Here is a 14,192-nt window from a genome sequence, read left to right on the forward strand (position 1 = left end):
ATACAGCAGGCTCTTGCTCATAGAAGGCTGTGTTATTTCATGCAGGTGCTTGAAACAGGCCGCGTTGGCTTGTGTGACACCGAGCGGCCCGACCGCTGTCTGAGCCGTGCTGGGGGAAGGTATTACTCCAGGATCGGAACGTGTGTGTCGTAAAATATGTGCGTATAACAAGACACGTCTCTGGCAGAGTTGACTGGGGTGGAATCAGATGGAATTCCCAGACTAGATAAGCTACGAGAATTATGCCCCTCCTGTTCTAGACGGAGATCAAATCGCGTGCACGTCAGTGGTTCTCAACCAGAAGTGCATGTGTCCCCACGGGGAGCGAGTAATCAATCTGGGTGCGAAAATGTTTGCTTGTCTAAGGCGAGCCATGTGTATTCTTCTGCATATCACTGACATTCTTTATCGGTGGTGAAATTGTATTACTACACAAGAAACAAACAGGCTTTGCAAGGATGAGTTTTATATTCAAGGCGCTCAGCCACAGAGATGTGTCATCTTTGCTTATCCAGGGAATTTGGTGGAAGATCAAAGTTACACGGTAGTCCCTGAATCTTGCTCTCATGTTTTCAAAGATCTATTATTTACAACTCTTATTTTTTATTTTTTTTATTGCAAAAAATGACAAAGCCATCTTATGTACTAGTCTGGGAATATATTAATAATGAATTAATGAACAAACCTTAATCTGTACTTGAAAGCAGCAGAAATTGATGTTTGACTAGTAAATGTTGAACTTTAATTTTATTGTTTCGTTAAACAGTGGTAGCAGCAGAAATTTTGCCAATAAAGGTTTCAATTGAGGTTAGTTTATCTCCTAAAATGATGGTTTAAACATGACTTTGATATTGCCATGTCAAACATTTACTGGATGGCATGGTCTGAATAGTTTGGATTTGGGTGGTTTCCCATCCATAGGTGGTCTAGTTCAGTGGATCAGCTTGTCTTTATTGAGTTAATTAACGTGCAATGCTTGAGCAGTACTTTTACAAGCCATTCATGTTTTGATAGAGAAACTAAAAATTAAACACAACTGACTGTGTGTGTACTAAGAAGTTATTTTGAAAATTATATGTATTTTTTTAAAGTCACATTAAACCCCATGTGACCTGGATTTTGTTGCAAAAAGACAATAAAATCTGGAACTCATAACTGTTGTTCATCTATCAATTTAAGTTACTGCTGACTGCCTTCCATCTGCACTAAAGAAATAATTATATCATATCAAAAAAGCAATAAAACTAAAGCACTAAAGCAGTAATTATTACAGAAACCCTGTTGCATAGTTTTGTGGCGTGATGTACAGTTTTTGTGTAAATGAGCCCCCTGTTGTTGTTCAAATCTAGGAAGCACAGAAAAAATGAACATTCACTTAGAGTAATAAAAATGAAACTCTGTATTAATCTCAATATTTTTCTTCACCCAAAAACAATACCCTTTGCTCTCCGAGTGAGAAACATGAAACCATTAAAAGTGACAATGTTGTTGCTGTGAAACATGAAACGAACAAAGATATGGAAATCTTATTATATTTTTTTAAAAAACGACTACATTTTTCCCCCTCTGTGCTGTTCAGTCTCACGGAGGAGGCTGCCGCAAGGAAGAGAGTTCCCAGCTGACTATCCGATTCCTTTCTGTCGGCTCGGCGAACTCGTTTCTTCGTCTGCCCGAAATGCCAAGCCGCCCTCTTTCTGCGTGTTTCCGCTGATGTGAGGAGTGGCGCACCGGATGGACCGTCTCCCCCATCTGTAACCGCTTGAGCGGGCCGTGATGTCAGACGGCGCGTGGGGGGGGCGCAGGGCCGTGATGGATGTAGCGGATGAGTCATGTACCCTTGGCCATCTTCGCCGTCCCTTATTTTACACTCTCCGTTCAGCTGCGGCGTATTAGCCCGACTCCCCCCCCGCCCCCCCACCACCCCCCATCCCACTCCCCACGCGAATCGAAACGCGGATTTGTGTGAAGTCCTTCCCTCCTTCTGAGCGCGCTCCCCGGGCACAGCGTGTCCCAGGACTCGGTTTCCCATGAGCACACGCGGGTCTCGGGCGACCCTCGCGTTACGAACGCGCCGCCGAAGGCCGCAGTACGGCGTATCCGTCCGCGCTCGACGTCGCGCTTCCAGTGTGCCCTCTGTGACTGACATTAATTGTGCTCACCCCCCCCCCCCCCCCTTCCCTGCTCTTGATTGGTTGTTTCAGGTGGAACTGTCTGACAGCACCGCCCACACCATTACCGACGCCTACGCGGGGAAGGAGTACATTATCCAGGTGGCAGCTAAGGACACGGAGATCGGGACGTGGAGCGACTGGAGCGTGGCGGTTCACGCCACTCCGTGGATGGAAGAGCCCAAGCAGATCACGTCCACCACCGAGGCAGAGGCCATTTTAGGTGCGTTTTACCCGTCAGACCGGCCCTCCTGGTGTTACCTACGCACCACCAAAGTACCAGAATAACTCCATTCAAGATCTTTTTCATTGTTTCCCAGTCAAACACATAGTTTTCGCGCCGTCATTAGTGTTGAACTCAATGCACCTTTAAATCCTCAGACTTTAAGCTGAACCCAAGCCGCTGTAATCAAACAAGGAGCAAAATCTTGCACTTGTAACTCAACACTGCCCTCTACTGTCTCCTGCCGCAAGTGCGTTTGAAAGGGCAAGCAGATGCCCTTTATCCAGGGCTCTGAACGGAGTCTATTGAAAGGGCCTGAGAAAATAAACTGAGGCCGTTCCAGGGTTTAAAATGAAACAAAACGTACATTGTGCACAGCACAATGGAATTCCTCCAAAAATAAACACTCTCCAGGGCGGCGAAACGGCGTCCAGCCGGCTATGCACAAGGCTGAGAAAGATGATAAGAATCCAAAAATCCAACAGACGGAATGCAATCGTGCATGACTTGAGCGCATCACGGAAAGCAGTGTGCATTTCACTGTATAAATAGCTCTGGACAGCTTCAAGACCGCGCTCAGAAGCGCTATCTTATAACTGCTGACGTGATCATTTTCATTCTGTGGAAGGTATTGAATTTGGTCGCTCACTCCCGATCTCGCCGCTCTATATATTATTTCCGTCTATATTTAGCAAAAGGAAATCAAAAGTCAGCAGAGTGAAAGTCTTTGAACTGTCAGTGGTTGGTGTTTAATATCCCAACACTCTCCCAGTGCACTTTTGTTTTCCCTTCGCGAAATGCTTCACAGTACCATTCTGTTCCCCATAAATCTTGGAGTAATATATATATATTTTTTTCAATAACGCGTCTCACCGGAAGCCAACGAAAATGTGATTTAATTTGCGCACACATTCCTCTCAAGTCATTTCACACATCACCAATCTATGCAAATAATATCATAACACAAGCAAATTATAATTGGAAAAAAAAAAAAAAAAAAACGAATTCATGCATGCAGCTGCTTTGAATGCCCAGCCTCACACCTGCAGTATTAGCACAAATACCAAGCCGTCAGCACGATGCAACACGCCCTCCAGTAGATAGCACCTGTATCGCCACATCATCAGTGCGAAATTTAGTCGAGTTTCAAGAAACGTGACAGAAATTATTATTCTGATGCACAGAAAAGTGTAAGACAACACACGATACATATTTACACCGCTCTGGCCACGCTCCATAAATGCTTGCACCATACACACTTTTATGTTTGCGTAATTATTTTATAGTTGATGAGGAGACCTGTGATTTGCGCCCACGCGTTCCAATGAGCTGACGCTTTTTTATGATGCGTGCTAATGGGTTTTATTAGCTCGCAATGCACTCAATGTTTGTAACTGGATAAGCGCTCTGCTCTGACGTAGCTCTGTCGCTCTCCTCCAGAGACCACGCCCTCCCCAGCCCCTCCCTCGGCAAAGCCCCAGCTGGGCAGCCCATTGGGCGGAAGCTCGGCGCTCCTGTGGTCATCTCACCTGCTCCTGGCGTCCGTTCTTCTGTCCGTCATGTGGTGAGTGACAGACAGGTGGAAACAGTCTGACGTTGAGAGCCTGGTTTACTGAGACTTTTAGCGGGTGCAAAACCGTTTAGCACATGCAAAACCAATAACGTGATCGATGATTGGTGGTGGTGTTTGTTTCGCACCAATCACTGATTGTGTTATTGTGTTGTGTTATGCCATACAGGTCTTAGTGAACCAGGTCCTAAATTTCAATCGCAAACAATTTTCTTTCGTTACTTTTCCAAACGTGCTTTCTTGAAACTAAAGTTGTGAGTCACGACTATATGTTATGTACAATGCCTATTAAAGAGTTGAAATCAAATTTAGCATAATTTGAATATTTGAAGAGGACGTGCTGCATCAACAAAGGAATGCACTGTTAGAAACTGATCATCTAAGGGGAACTCAAACAGTGTCCTTATTGGCCAGTGTATGGTCACACCTTTTCCATATCTGAAACTCCACGAGGAATGGAGTTTCTCTTTTTTTAACGTAACTTTTTTGTTTTGTTTTATACAGATGTCTATGTTTCATTCCTGTGGAAGAAATTGAGGAAACTCTTCTATTTCTATTTTGCACATGTTAATGGATATCGTGCATTGATAATTTAAGTCAAGTTTGTCGCAAAGAAAACAAAGATCAAATATATTTGACAAAAGTAACAATGTCAGCAAAAATGCCCACACAGGCACAGTTGTGTACATCATGGGGAAGCAAAAGATTTGGGAACATACGACTGAAAAGACTTATTTGTCCGGCCACAGAAGAAGGAATTTCATTTTTCTTTTCTTTCTTGTCATATTGATCATTTTTTGTGCTTTTGTTAGCCAAGTGGTTGTAGAAATGGTACACTTTGTCTCTCACTCTTTACAGTTACATACAGCTATCTCATCATACCAAAGACATATTTTGAAATTTTTTTTCCCATAATCCTTGGCTTCCCGAACACTGTGCCTGTGTAGCGAGGATGAGCCCCAGAGCGGAAATACCAGGAATCTGTGTCCAACGCTAGCAGCAAGATGAAAGAACTAACCGTTTTCTGGGGGAACTATTGCGTTTTATTTTTTACTGATTTTTTTTTTCAACTTGTGTCGTGATGGTATTAAAAAAGAAAGAAAGAAAAAAGCGATTCTATTCCACCTGCCTGTCACGGACTGTGTTTTTTTTTAACTTATGAATTTGAGACGTGTTTGTCTCTTATGAACAAGCCCTGGGCTGAGACGTGCCGTTTCGCTTACAATTTCATTGCCTTTGCAAATTTGTTTTTGCAATTACATTTTAGCAGGCATCTCAAGTTAATATGTTATTCAAAAATATAGTTGGGCTTTATGTATTTGTTTACTATTACACAAAAAAATGTACAATTTAGGATGTTAGGTTTTACAGACGTTCATAACTGCTTAATTCCCCAGATCATATTTTGTAAACTACAATATGTATCTTTAACATGAAAAAAGTTTATTATTTAATAATGTATGTATTAGCTTTAGATTCTTGTAACCTATATCTGGGTTCTTTTTATAGATGTATATAAAATGAGAGGTTGTTCATTAAATGTGACCATTTCACACTGAATGTGCTGTTTTGTCATTCTTCAGCCTGTGTCTTCGTCATTTATCATTTAATATTACTGGTATGAATACAAGAAATGTTACTGTCGGTCCAAATGACCAAAATGAGTTCAATTTGTAGAAATTATTTGGGGTGGGGACAGGTTTTGCAGGTATCTTGGCATCGTATTGTTATTGTAAAATCTGTTTTCTGTTGTGGGGGAGGGGGCTAGCACATAAGGTGCATGGTAGAGATCTGCTATTGGTTCAGATTTTCTGTTTGGTTAGTAGGCCAATTCCTATTGGTTAACCATTATAACAATACATTTTAATCCTGAAATTAGGTCCAGGCTATTTAACGACACTGCATGACATCAGATGCATGGTCTATCCTAATATAAGCTAATGTGGTTAGCATTGCTATATCCATCAAAAAATGTACATAATATTATAATAGACAATTTCTTCCTCTAATTTCATAATATCATTTTGATCTGTCAATTTCAATATGAACAGCTGTATAGTTTAGGCAATTCACAAAACATGGCAGGAGAAGTCAATGCACCAAATATTTCCCTGATTTAATATGCAATAATATGCAACATTCACTGTTTTTTTTCTGATTACATCTATTCATAGTATTTTCTTGTTCTCACAAATCACTGGGCCAGGTAGATTTGAGTCAATCAAAGGTTTGTTGAAGATAATCAGGTCATGGCTTCCCTGTTGGTGCAGGTCAAATTTCCGCAGGACTGGAAGAGAATGTGTAGCAAAGTTAAGTTTTTGGTGGCAATTAAGTTGCATCCCTGTTAGCGAATGCTGCATTTTCTACCAGCAGTACAAAGGGAAGTGCCTGAGATGCACAGGAATTGAGGAGAAAGCAGATTCACTTCAAAAACAGAAGCATTCTGAAGTGATTTCATAGAGCAAATGTGGCATTTTCATTTATTCATATCATATTCATATTCAATAATCACTCAGTGAAATGTATTTTCTAGGAGATCCTTCTCAGAAAGTTTAAAAAGACAAATAATGGATTGTTTTCAGTATTTCAAGCTCATTTTCCACTAGAATAAATTCATTAATAAAAGATAAGTTATTTGTTGTGCAGAAATCACATTTTTCATTTTTATTGGGTACCACTGTCAGCCCTAAAGTTTCTTTGGAAATTACCTGATCTGCAATACTGTGAACTGCTGGGGAATGTGAACCACTGGGGAATTGTTTCATCATTAAGACCATGAAAGACAAATATTTTTTGAACTTTTGAGTAATGCAAATTTGAAAAGTATGCCCCGATTCTGTGCTGCTTACATTTTTCTCCTCTTGCAGAAAAATCTAGACTGTATTAATAAAGCAGACATGTTTGGAGCCATCCAATTTAAATTGATGTGAAAAAGTGATTTTCACCAAGACAGAGAATGGTAATATCAGTGAGAACTTCAAACACAGGCAAAAATGATATGTTAATTGACTTATTTGAAAACTAACTTCGGGAACCAGAATGTACGAAGCCTTCAAGCAAAAACAAAAGACAACAACATGGAAAAAATTAGCTGAAAAATACATCTTCGGTGACAGGAAACTCCGATAAAATGAAAGATCAAATCCTTTTAGAAAAGAGAAGAAAGAAAAGAATTGTGAGATACTCTCCTGGAATATTTCCAGCCTACCATTTTTTATATTCTCCCATACAAATGAGATCTTCTCCCATGTGCCTCCTTTCAAAAACCTTCATCTGCCTTGAACGTTCTTCCCCTTCTGTCAGCTAGTTGATTGACTTCCTCCTGACCAAAGATGGTGGCCCAGCACCATGCTAATTGACCGTACATTGACGTTTCCATTGCTTTTATTACTCGGATGTCGTTTTTATGCATTATTTCCTGCAAATGTACATTTCGCCATTAAACTCTTACCCTCACTAACACTGTTTAGTGTTGTGCGCGCTAGTGTTAATGCAGTCTGGCGTTTTGACGTTCTCCATCAGACATAAAGATTAAACCCCAAGATGGATTCAGGAAAAATCAATACGTCATTGCGCGGCTACCTTCTTCTGCTCTGTCTAATGACAACCCTGACCTTTTCAGAGAGCTAACTATATGAATGACTTGGAATAACTTAAGGGCAAATTCATTTCGCTTGTTTCTGCGCCCGAAATATTGGCTTGCTGTAGGAAGTATCCTCTGTACTTGAAGTCTGATCACAGCATTAATCCTCTTTGTAATTTCCTCATGTGGTCCTCGAGCTGTCTGTACAATACACCCAGGCACTCTTTAAGCAACATGCAATTTCAGAAGGTCCCGGAGAATGGCAGGCCTCTTTTCACCGATCCCATTTGTCTCCTAAATACATCCGGGCACGCAGTGATAAACCGAAGAAACCATATAATAGCTATGTTAAGATCTGTGTTATAATGTTTTGTCCTGAAGGAACCTCTGTATTGTGAACTAGTTAGAAATGCCAGACACTATGTCTGTGTACAGGGTACAGGCCTGTGATTTGTTGATATGATTACATTGCTAATGGTTTGGAATTGAGGCCCACTCATATTAGTCATGATTTGTATACAAAGAGATACTTTCAGTTCTGCGTGAATCTGCATTTGTTTCACTTTAGTTGAGGGAAAGAATTCAATCTAGTTTGTGGAAGAAGATGTAGATGCTGAATTCAGAGGGTATTTTTTTGAGTAGACTTCAAATTAAGGTTTTAGGCATGTAGCAGAAAATCTGTGTCCTTAGTTTGCAAAGACAATGCTGCTGTATTCACGGTACATAATTTCTAGAGGAAACATACATTAATATGAGAACTGGTCATTCTGAAAATGCAAGATAATCGAATAAGAAAGTAGCTTGAAAGAACAGAGCACAACCTTTGTGTTTTACTTGACTATGTACGGCAGAAGATGAACTACCAGAGGGAAGGATTATCAGAGCATGCCGTGTACTGTAATTGCTGAAATTGCCAGAAATGGGGAGGGTTCATCAAGGATCGTTCGCTTGACTTGCTGCAATATTGCCCCGAAACGAAAATGCAGAGTGAAGACGTTTCCCAATCAAGATGTGCTGCCATAATGCGTAGAAGCAGTGCCCTGAGAATCAGCGCCAACACCCGTAAAGCATGTCAAATCACTCCACTTACTGTAAGTCACCCTGGCCCTCAATGAGAGATACAGTACAGGGCCATGCAGTGACTTTCAGAGGGGCAGATGCTCAAAGTGAGAAAAGGGCCCCCCAACCTAGAAAACATATCGCACCCAGTTATTGTACAGTATATATGTGTATATTTACCAAAATGAATTAATGGAAATTAATGGCAGCAACAATAATAACACAATTTTAAAGAATTGAATCAAAGGGGCACATCGAGCCAAATGGGTAAGTGCTCAGGTACCCAGAGCCACCCCCCCCTCCCCCCCCCCCCACCGCAACCACCCGCCCCCCAACCAGCTCCCTCCTTCCAAGCATGATGCTGGAGAGATAAGTCATAAAAGATACTGCCAATTTCTGATACTGCCAATGCTGAGTTTTTACTGAAGAACTGAACTGGCAAAATGCTGGATCGTTGAAAAGAAAATTCTGGACCAAAAGAAAGAAAGTAACAGCAAATCACTTTTTAGATATTCTGGCAAAAGTGGGAACATCTAAGGAACATCTAAGGAACTTAGGAACATCTGACAAACAGTTTCAATATTTCAAATGATTTATTAACAGAACTTGCCTGCTTTCTGGCTTGCAACCATACCTGGCACTAACCTGGGTGATTTAACTTGGTGCCGCTTCTGAGGTTTACTATTTTATAAATCTGTCAGTGAGCAGAACTTTCCTGAAGATCTGGGCCCATGGTCAAATGATGATTGTACTATTTGGTATGCAGAGTTGGATTATAAATTGCAAAGGACAGATACAAAATCAGCAATCACCTCTTTGCAGAAGTGCTCCACATTGCAAAAGCTGAAGTGACACCACAGTTTTTGCTGTCCAAAAAAATCTTTTCTCCTAACATTACGTCAGAAGTCAAGGCTTAACCAAATGGTTTGCATTACAAAAGCTTACTAACTTATTAATATGTGAATTTCCTCCTGTATGTGGAGTGCATTGCCTGCTAAATAAGGAGGGAAAAAAGCGAAATAGCTAAGAACATGGGAGACAGACGCAACCCTATCCCTAAACCCGTTCGGGGCACAGCTGTGTTGAGTCAGAAAATCGACTCACGCAGCGGCCAAAACTATAAGAGCCCGTCTTTCCTTTGTACTTTCAGAGGTAGAGATAAAGATGGAGAGCACTGTCTGACAGGGGGAGAAGATGAAAAAAGCCAAAATCAAAGAGTTGTGTATTACAATCCAAAGGATGACTTTTTATTTCATATGTTTTTTTTTTTCTGATGGGAATATCTCATTTAGTTTGCTCGTAATGTATGAGGGCATCAGGTGAAGCTTTTATTTGTTTTCTCCATTTTGTCATGCTGTTATCCATCCTTCTCCGTCTTTAATAAAGCCTGTACAGAGAGCAGAACACAGAGTTTCTGTTTTCAGACATTGCTGGTATTAGCCTTTGAGGGACCCTGAGCAGGATTTAAATTGCCCCCCCCCCCCCCCCTGCAACATTTTATACAAACAGTACTGTGTAAAAGTCAGAGACCACCCTTTCTTTCATTTACTTTCCAGTGAAAACAGCCATTAAGTGCAAGTTATTTATTTTTCAGTGACAGAAAATGATTATGTTTAACCCAAAATTACACAAAACTTCCACAACTGCAGTGTATGTACAATATCAAACCATTAGTTATTTAGTTTTGGAAGACTCGTTTTGAGATTTTTGAAAAAATCTGCAGGGATATTTTTTTTTCCATGTTTCTTGTAAACACCTCCAAAGTTCAGTCTTCAAAGTTGGTTGCGTTCTCTGCTTCTCCGGATCCAAGTAATCCCAAACACTTTCAGTGATGTTGAGGTCTGGACTCTGGGGTGGCCAGTCCATTGTTCTGAGAACACCAGCAGCTTGACCTTCTTATCAGTGTGCTTGAGGCGATTATCTAGAATGAATTTGCTGCCAATCAATTGTTGCCCAGAGGCAAATGCATGATATGTTATAATTTGTTAGCATTTATCAGCATTTGTGATGCCTTCAATCAAAACCAAACCACCAACTACAGATTTTGTGATACAACCCCAAACTTGCACTGATCCTCCACCATGCTTAACTGATATACACTGCCTGGCCAAAAGGAAAGTCGCACACTCTAATATTTTGCGCATTTGTCATGGCATTGTTTCGACAACCTTATGCAACCTCACAACATTTACTTCCGTCCAGAATTGCATTCATTTTTGGCCAAGATCTTGTATTGATGATGGGAGAGTCGAACCACTCCGTAAAGTCTTCTCCAGTGCATCCCAAAGACATTCAATAGGGTTAAGGTCAGGACTCTGGTGGCCAATTCATGTGTGAAAATGATTCCTCATGCTCCCATAACCACTCTTTCACAATTTGAGCCTGATGAATCTTGGCATTGTTGTCCGTGCCGTCAGGGAAGAAAAAATCCATTGATGGGATAACCTGGTCATTCAGTACATTCAGGTACTCAGCTGACTTCATTTTATTGCCGCATAACGTTGCTGAGCCTAGACCTGACCAATTGAAGCAACCCCAGATCATAACACTGCCTCCAGAGCCTTGTACAGTGGGCACTGTCCAAAAAAATCCAAACGGCAACTCTTTTTTTTTTGGCCAGGCAGTGTAGATATATCTAGGCTGATATATATAAATATAGGCAATAGATATGAATCCAACAATCTTTCATTGCTTCGGCGGTGTGCATACTGCCTTCTCTCACTTCTGAAAATCTTAAATTTAGACTCATCGATCTAAAACCTTACATCATGTCTCAGGTGTCCAGTTTCGGTGTACTGGTGCAAATTTTCTTCACTTTTGTTTATTTCCTTTTCTCAGCAGTGGCTTTTTGACAGCTACACATCCTTTCAGACCCATAGCAACGAGTTGTGTTCTCACAGTGGAAGGATTGACAGAAACACCTGTGGATTTATTCAGTTCTGAAGCAAGAGTAGAGCCTGAATTTTTCCTCTCTCTCAAAGATAAAATCTTTAAGTACTGTCTTTGCAATGGCGATAGCTTCAGTGGTCTACCACAGTAGACCTTTCACAGTAGTTAGGAGTCCTATTTTTTCCCGTGTCTTGCTATAATCTTTTGAACTCCTGTTTTGGAAACATCTGTTTTTTCCACTTATTTTCCTTTGACTTTCTCCTTCCTTATGCAGTGGAATTATCTTATATCTAATCACATCAGAAATATCTCCTTTAGCCACTTTATGCACTGTAGTTGGGTAGTTGTCTTTTTGAATGTTAGGGTCACTTTTGAAGGCAGAGGGTTCTAACATAATGTCAATGACACTTTTGGAAACAATTTGAGTGTTGGGAGGACACAGGTGCAACTTGTTTGTTGATTGGAAGGATGGAACACTTAAAGTGGTAGTAGGGTTCACAAAAGAAAGAGTGGACAAATACTGACAGATCTGATGTTATATGTAGTGGTGGAGGCTTTTCTGTAATTTCCTGTTAAATGTATGTTTCCCGCATTACTGTCTGCCACTGAAAAATAACATTTCACTGATTGGCTGATTTGACTGGAAATTGAATAAATGAAAGGGTGACTCCATGGCTCAAAAGTGTGACAAAAACATTTTCAGTAGCGTAGACATTTGGCCTGTGCTACACCTGCCACCTGTCATTTTAAAGTGAGTTACTGCCCTCTAAATTGCTTCCCATAAATTCTGCTAGTATTTTAGTATCCTGATAAGGGTATGCAGATTAAAGCAAAGATAAATACCTTTCAGCAAGAAACCATAACTACTTTCCAACTGCTGTCTTTCACTCGGTAGATGAAGTATGGCTTTTCTGTACTCTTGCCAGTTCCCTGTAGGCATTTTACTGAGCTTGAAGAACATAACTTGTGCTGACGATCTGAAGTTCCTGGAACTCTTTTAATATGAGACCTATCCATACAAGTTGAATACAAACAGATGTAAATGATATTAATGCAGTGATTGATGATGAAATTGTTACAGGACATGCTAAAGTTTTGTCCTGAATTCAAGTTTTGCACTACATATATCCAGTCAATATGTATGCCACAGTTAAAAATGCTATTTGATATTCAGTTTAAACCATAGGCCACTGGGCTATGTGAGTACTTGTACCCACACGGTATGGAAAGGGTCACAACCAGGAGTCAAAACCCAGGCTGCGCAGGGGATTTGAATATGGATTCAGAGAGAGCTGGCTGCCCTATGGACTGCCCTATCTCACTGTTGAATATATTTTAATGTTAATACTACTGATTCAGACATGAATTCGCTGAGGGTAAATTTAGCTATAAATGTTTATTAGATAAGGGTAAATGCCTGAAAGAACAAAATAATCCAAGACTTAAATTAATGAGATGAGACAAAAGACTGAAATGAATTAAATGAGCTCAAGATTCAAATTAAGCAGATGAGACAAAATACTCAAATGACTTAAATTAGCTAAAGAGTCTAATTAAGGAGATGAGACATGAATACTCAAACAACACAAGCTAGTGAGTGAACACTTCTCACTAAACCTCCCAATACACACAATACTCTGTCTCCCTCTATTTATAGCATGAATTGAAAATGAAAAATTAAGATAACTGGCAAATGGTTGATAAGATTATTCTATTTTCGCTTTTCAAGCCAGCACTGGTACATTTACACTGAACATACTTGTTTTACTTTATTTTAAATGAAGCACTTTGGGCCACAAAATGGCGGGAAGCTTGCTTAGCTATTTCAGGCAGGCAACTCAAGAAACCCCAAATCACCGTGTTAATGGGAGGGCTATGTAATCAACTTCACCTGTTCGTGCCATTAGCTCATCCTGCTGCTGCTGCTGTCCATGCATTGCTTGCCCTGCTCACCTCTGTATTTATGCCTCCCCCCACCACCCCAGCGTCCACCTATGGGCTTTGCTTCTCATATGATCTCCACGGTTGGGGGGGGGGGGGGGGGGTTTGCCGTGGTCACTACCTGTTATAATTTTGTCCGGCTTAAGCAAACAGGGAGTCATAAGAGGCAGAGCCTTGATGCTAATGTTGCATTTGCATTTAATCTGAATATTGTAAATATTGCTTAGTTTAAATGAGTGAGTTGCCTTACTGAAATCTCATATGAAACGTTCTGCATACGTTAAAACCTGTATTATTGTGCAGCTAGCTTTCTGAATGTTTAACTACAGGGAACAGATGTTGCCTACAGTTGATGACTGAAGCTTGTGGTCTATTCCCTGTGCTACTGTCCTCCATCTTCAAAACCTTGCATTAAGCCACATTTATATGAAGAGGAGCGTTGTGGTTCCATCAATACAGAATGGCTTGTAGATTTGAAGCCTTACTGTGCATACTGGCTTAAAGGGAAATGTTCCACCTGATAGGAATTGCGTGCGAATCACGTTTTCTAATCGGGAGCCAGGGAAGCTGACTCTCAGCCAACAAAGGCAACGCCGTTCTTCGCAGGAAGCCATCGGGAGCTTGTTTTCCCTTTCGAGCGGTTTGGAAGGATGGAGCCGAGCGAGACACCAGGGACGGTTTGGCGCGCTTCGCTGGTCCGGGACGGTGCCCTCTGGGTTCGATTGCAGGCCTGCTCCGTTCCGTCTGCCCGCCCGTCCG

At 41.0% G+C, this 14,192-nt stretch overlaps 1 protein-coding gene across 7 annotated transcripts in view; it reads left to right on the forward strand.

Annotated features, from left to right (window-relative positions):
• LOC118213119 (ciliary neurotrophic factor receptor subunit alpha-like) overlaps positions 1-5,521 on the forward strand; it is a 172,084-nt gene extending 166,563 nt beyond the window's left edge. For 6 of the 7 annotated variants that reach the window (XM_035391820.1, XM_035391819.1, XM_035391822.1 and 3 more), the window contains exons 7-8: positions 2,202-2,391; positions 3,832-5,521. In XM_035391820.1, the coding sequence (XP_035247711.1) occupies positions 2,202-2,391; positions 3,832-3,959 (318 nt within the window). In that variant the 3' untranslated portion in view covers positions 3,960-5,521. The remainder of the gene's footprint in view (positions 1-2,201; positions 2,392-3,831) is intronic. The other variant, XM_035391817.1, reaches the window with a different exon arrangement.
• The last annotated feature ends 8,671 nt before the right edge of the window (positions 5,522-14,192 follow it).

This window comes from Anguilla anguilla, chromosome 14, assembly GCF_013347855.1.
Source record: "Anguilla anguilla isolate fAngAng1 chromosome 14, fAngAng1.pri, whole genome shotgun sequence".
Classification (NCBI taxonomy): domain Eukaryota; kingdom Metazoa; phylum Chordata; class Actinopteri; order Anguilliformes; family Anguillidae; genus Anguilla; species Anguilla anguilla.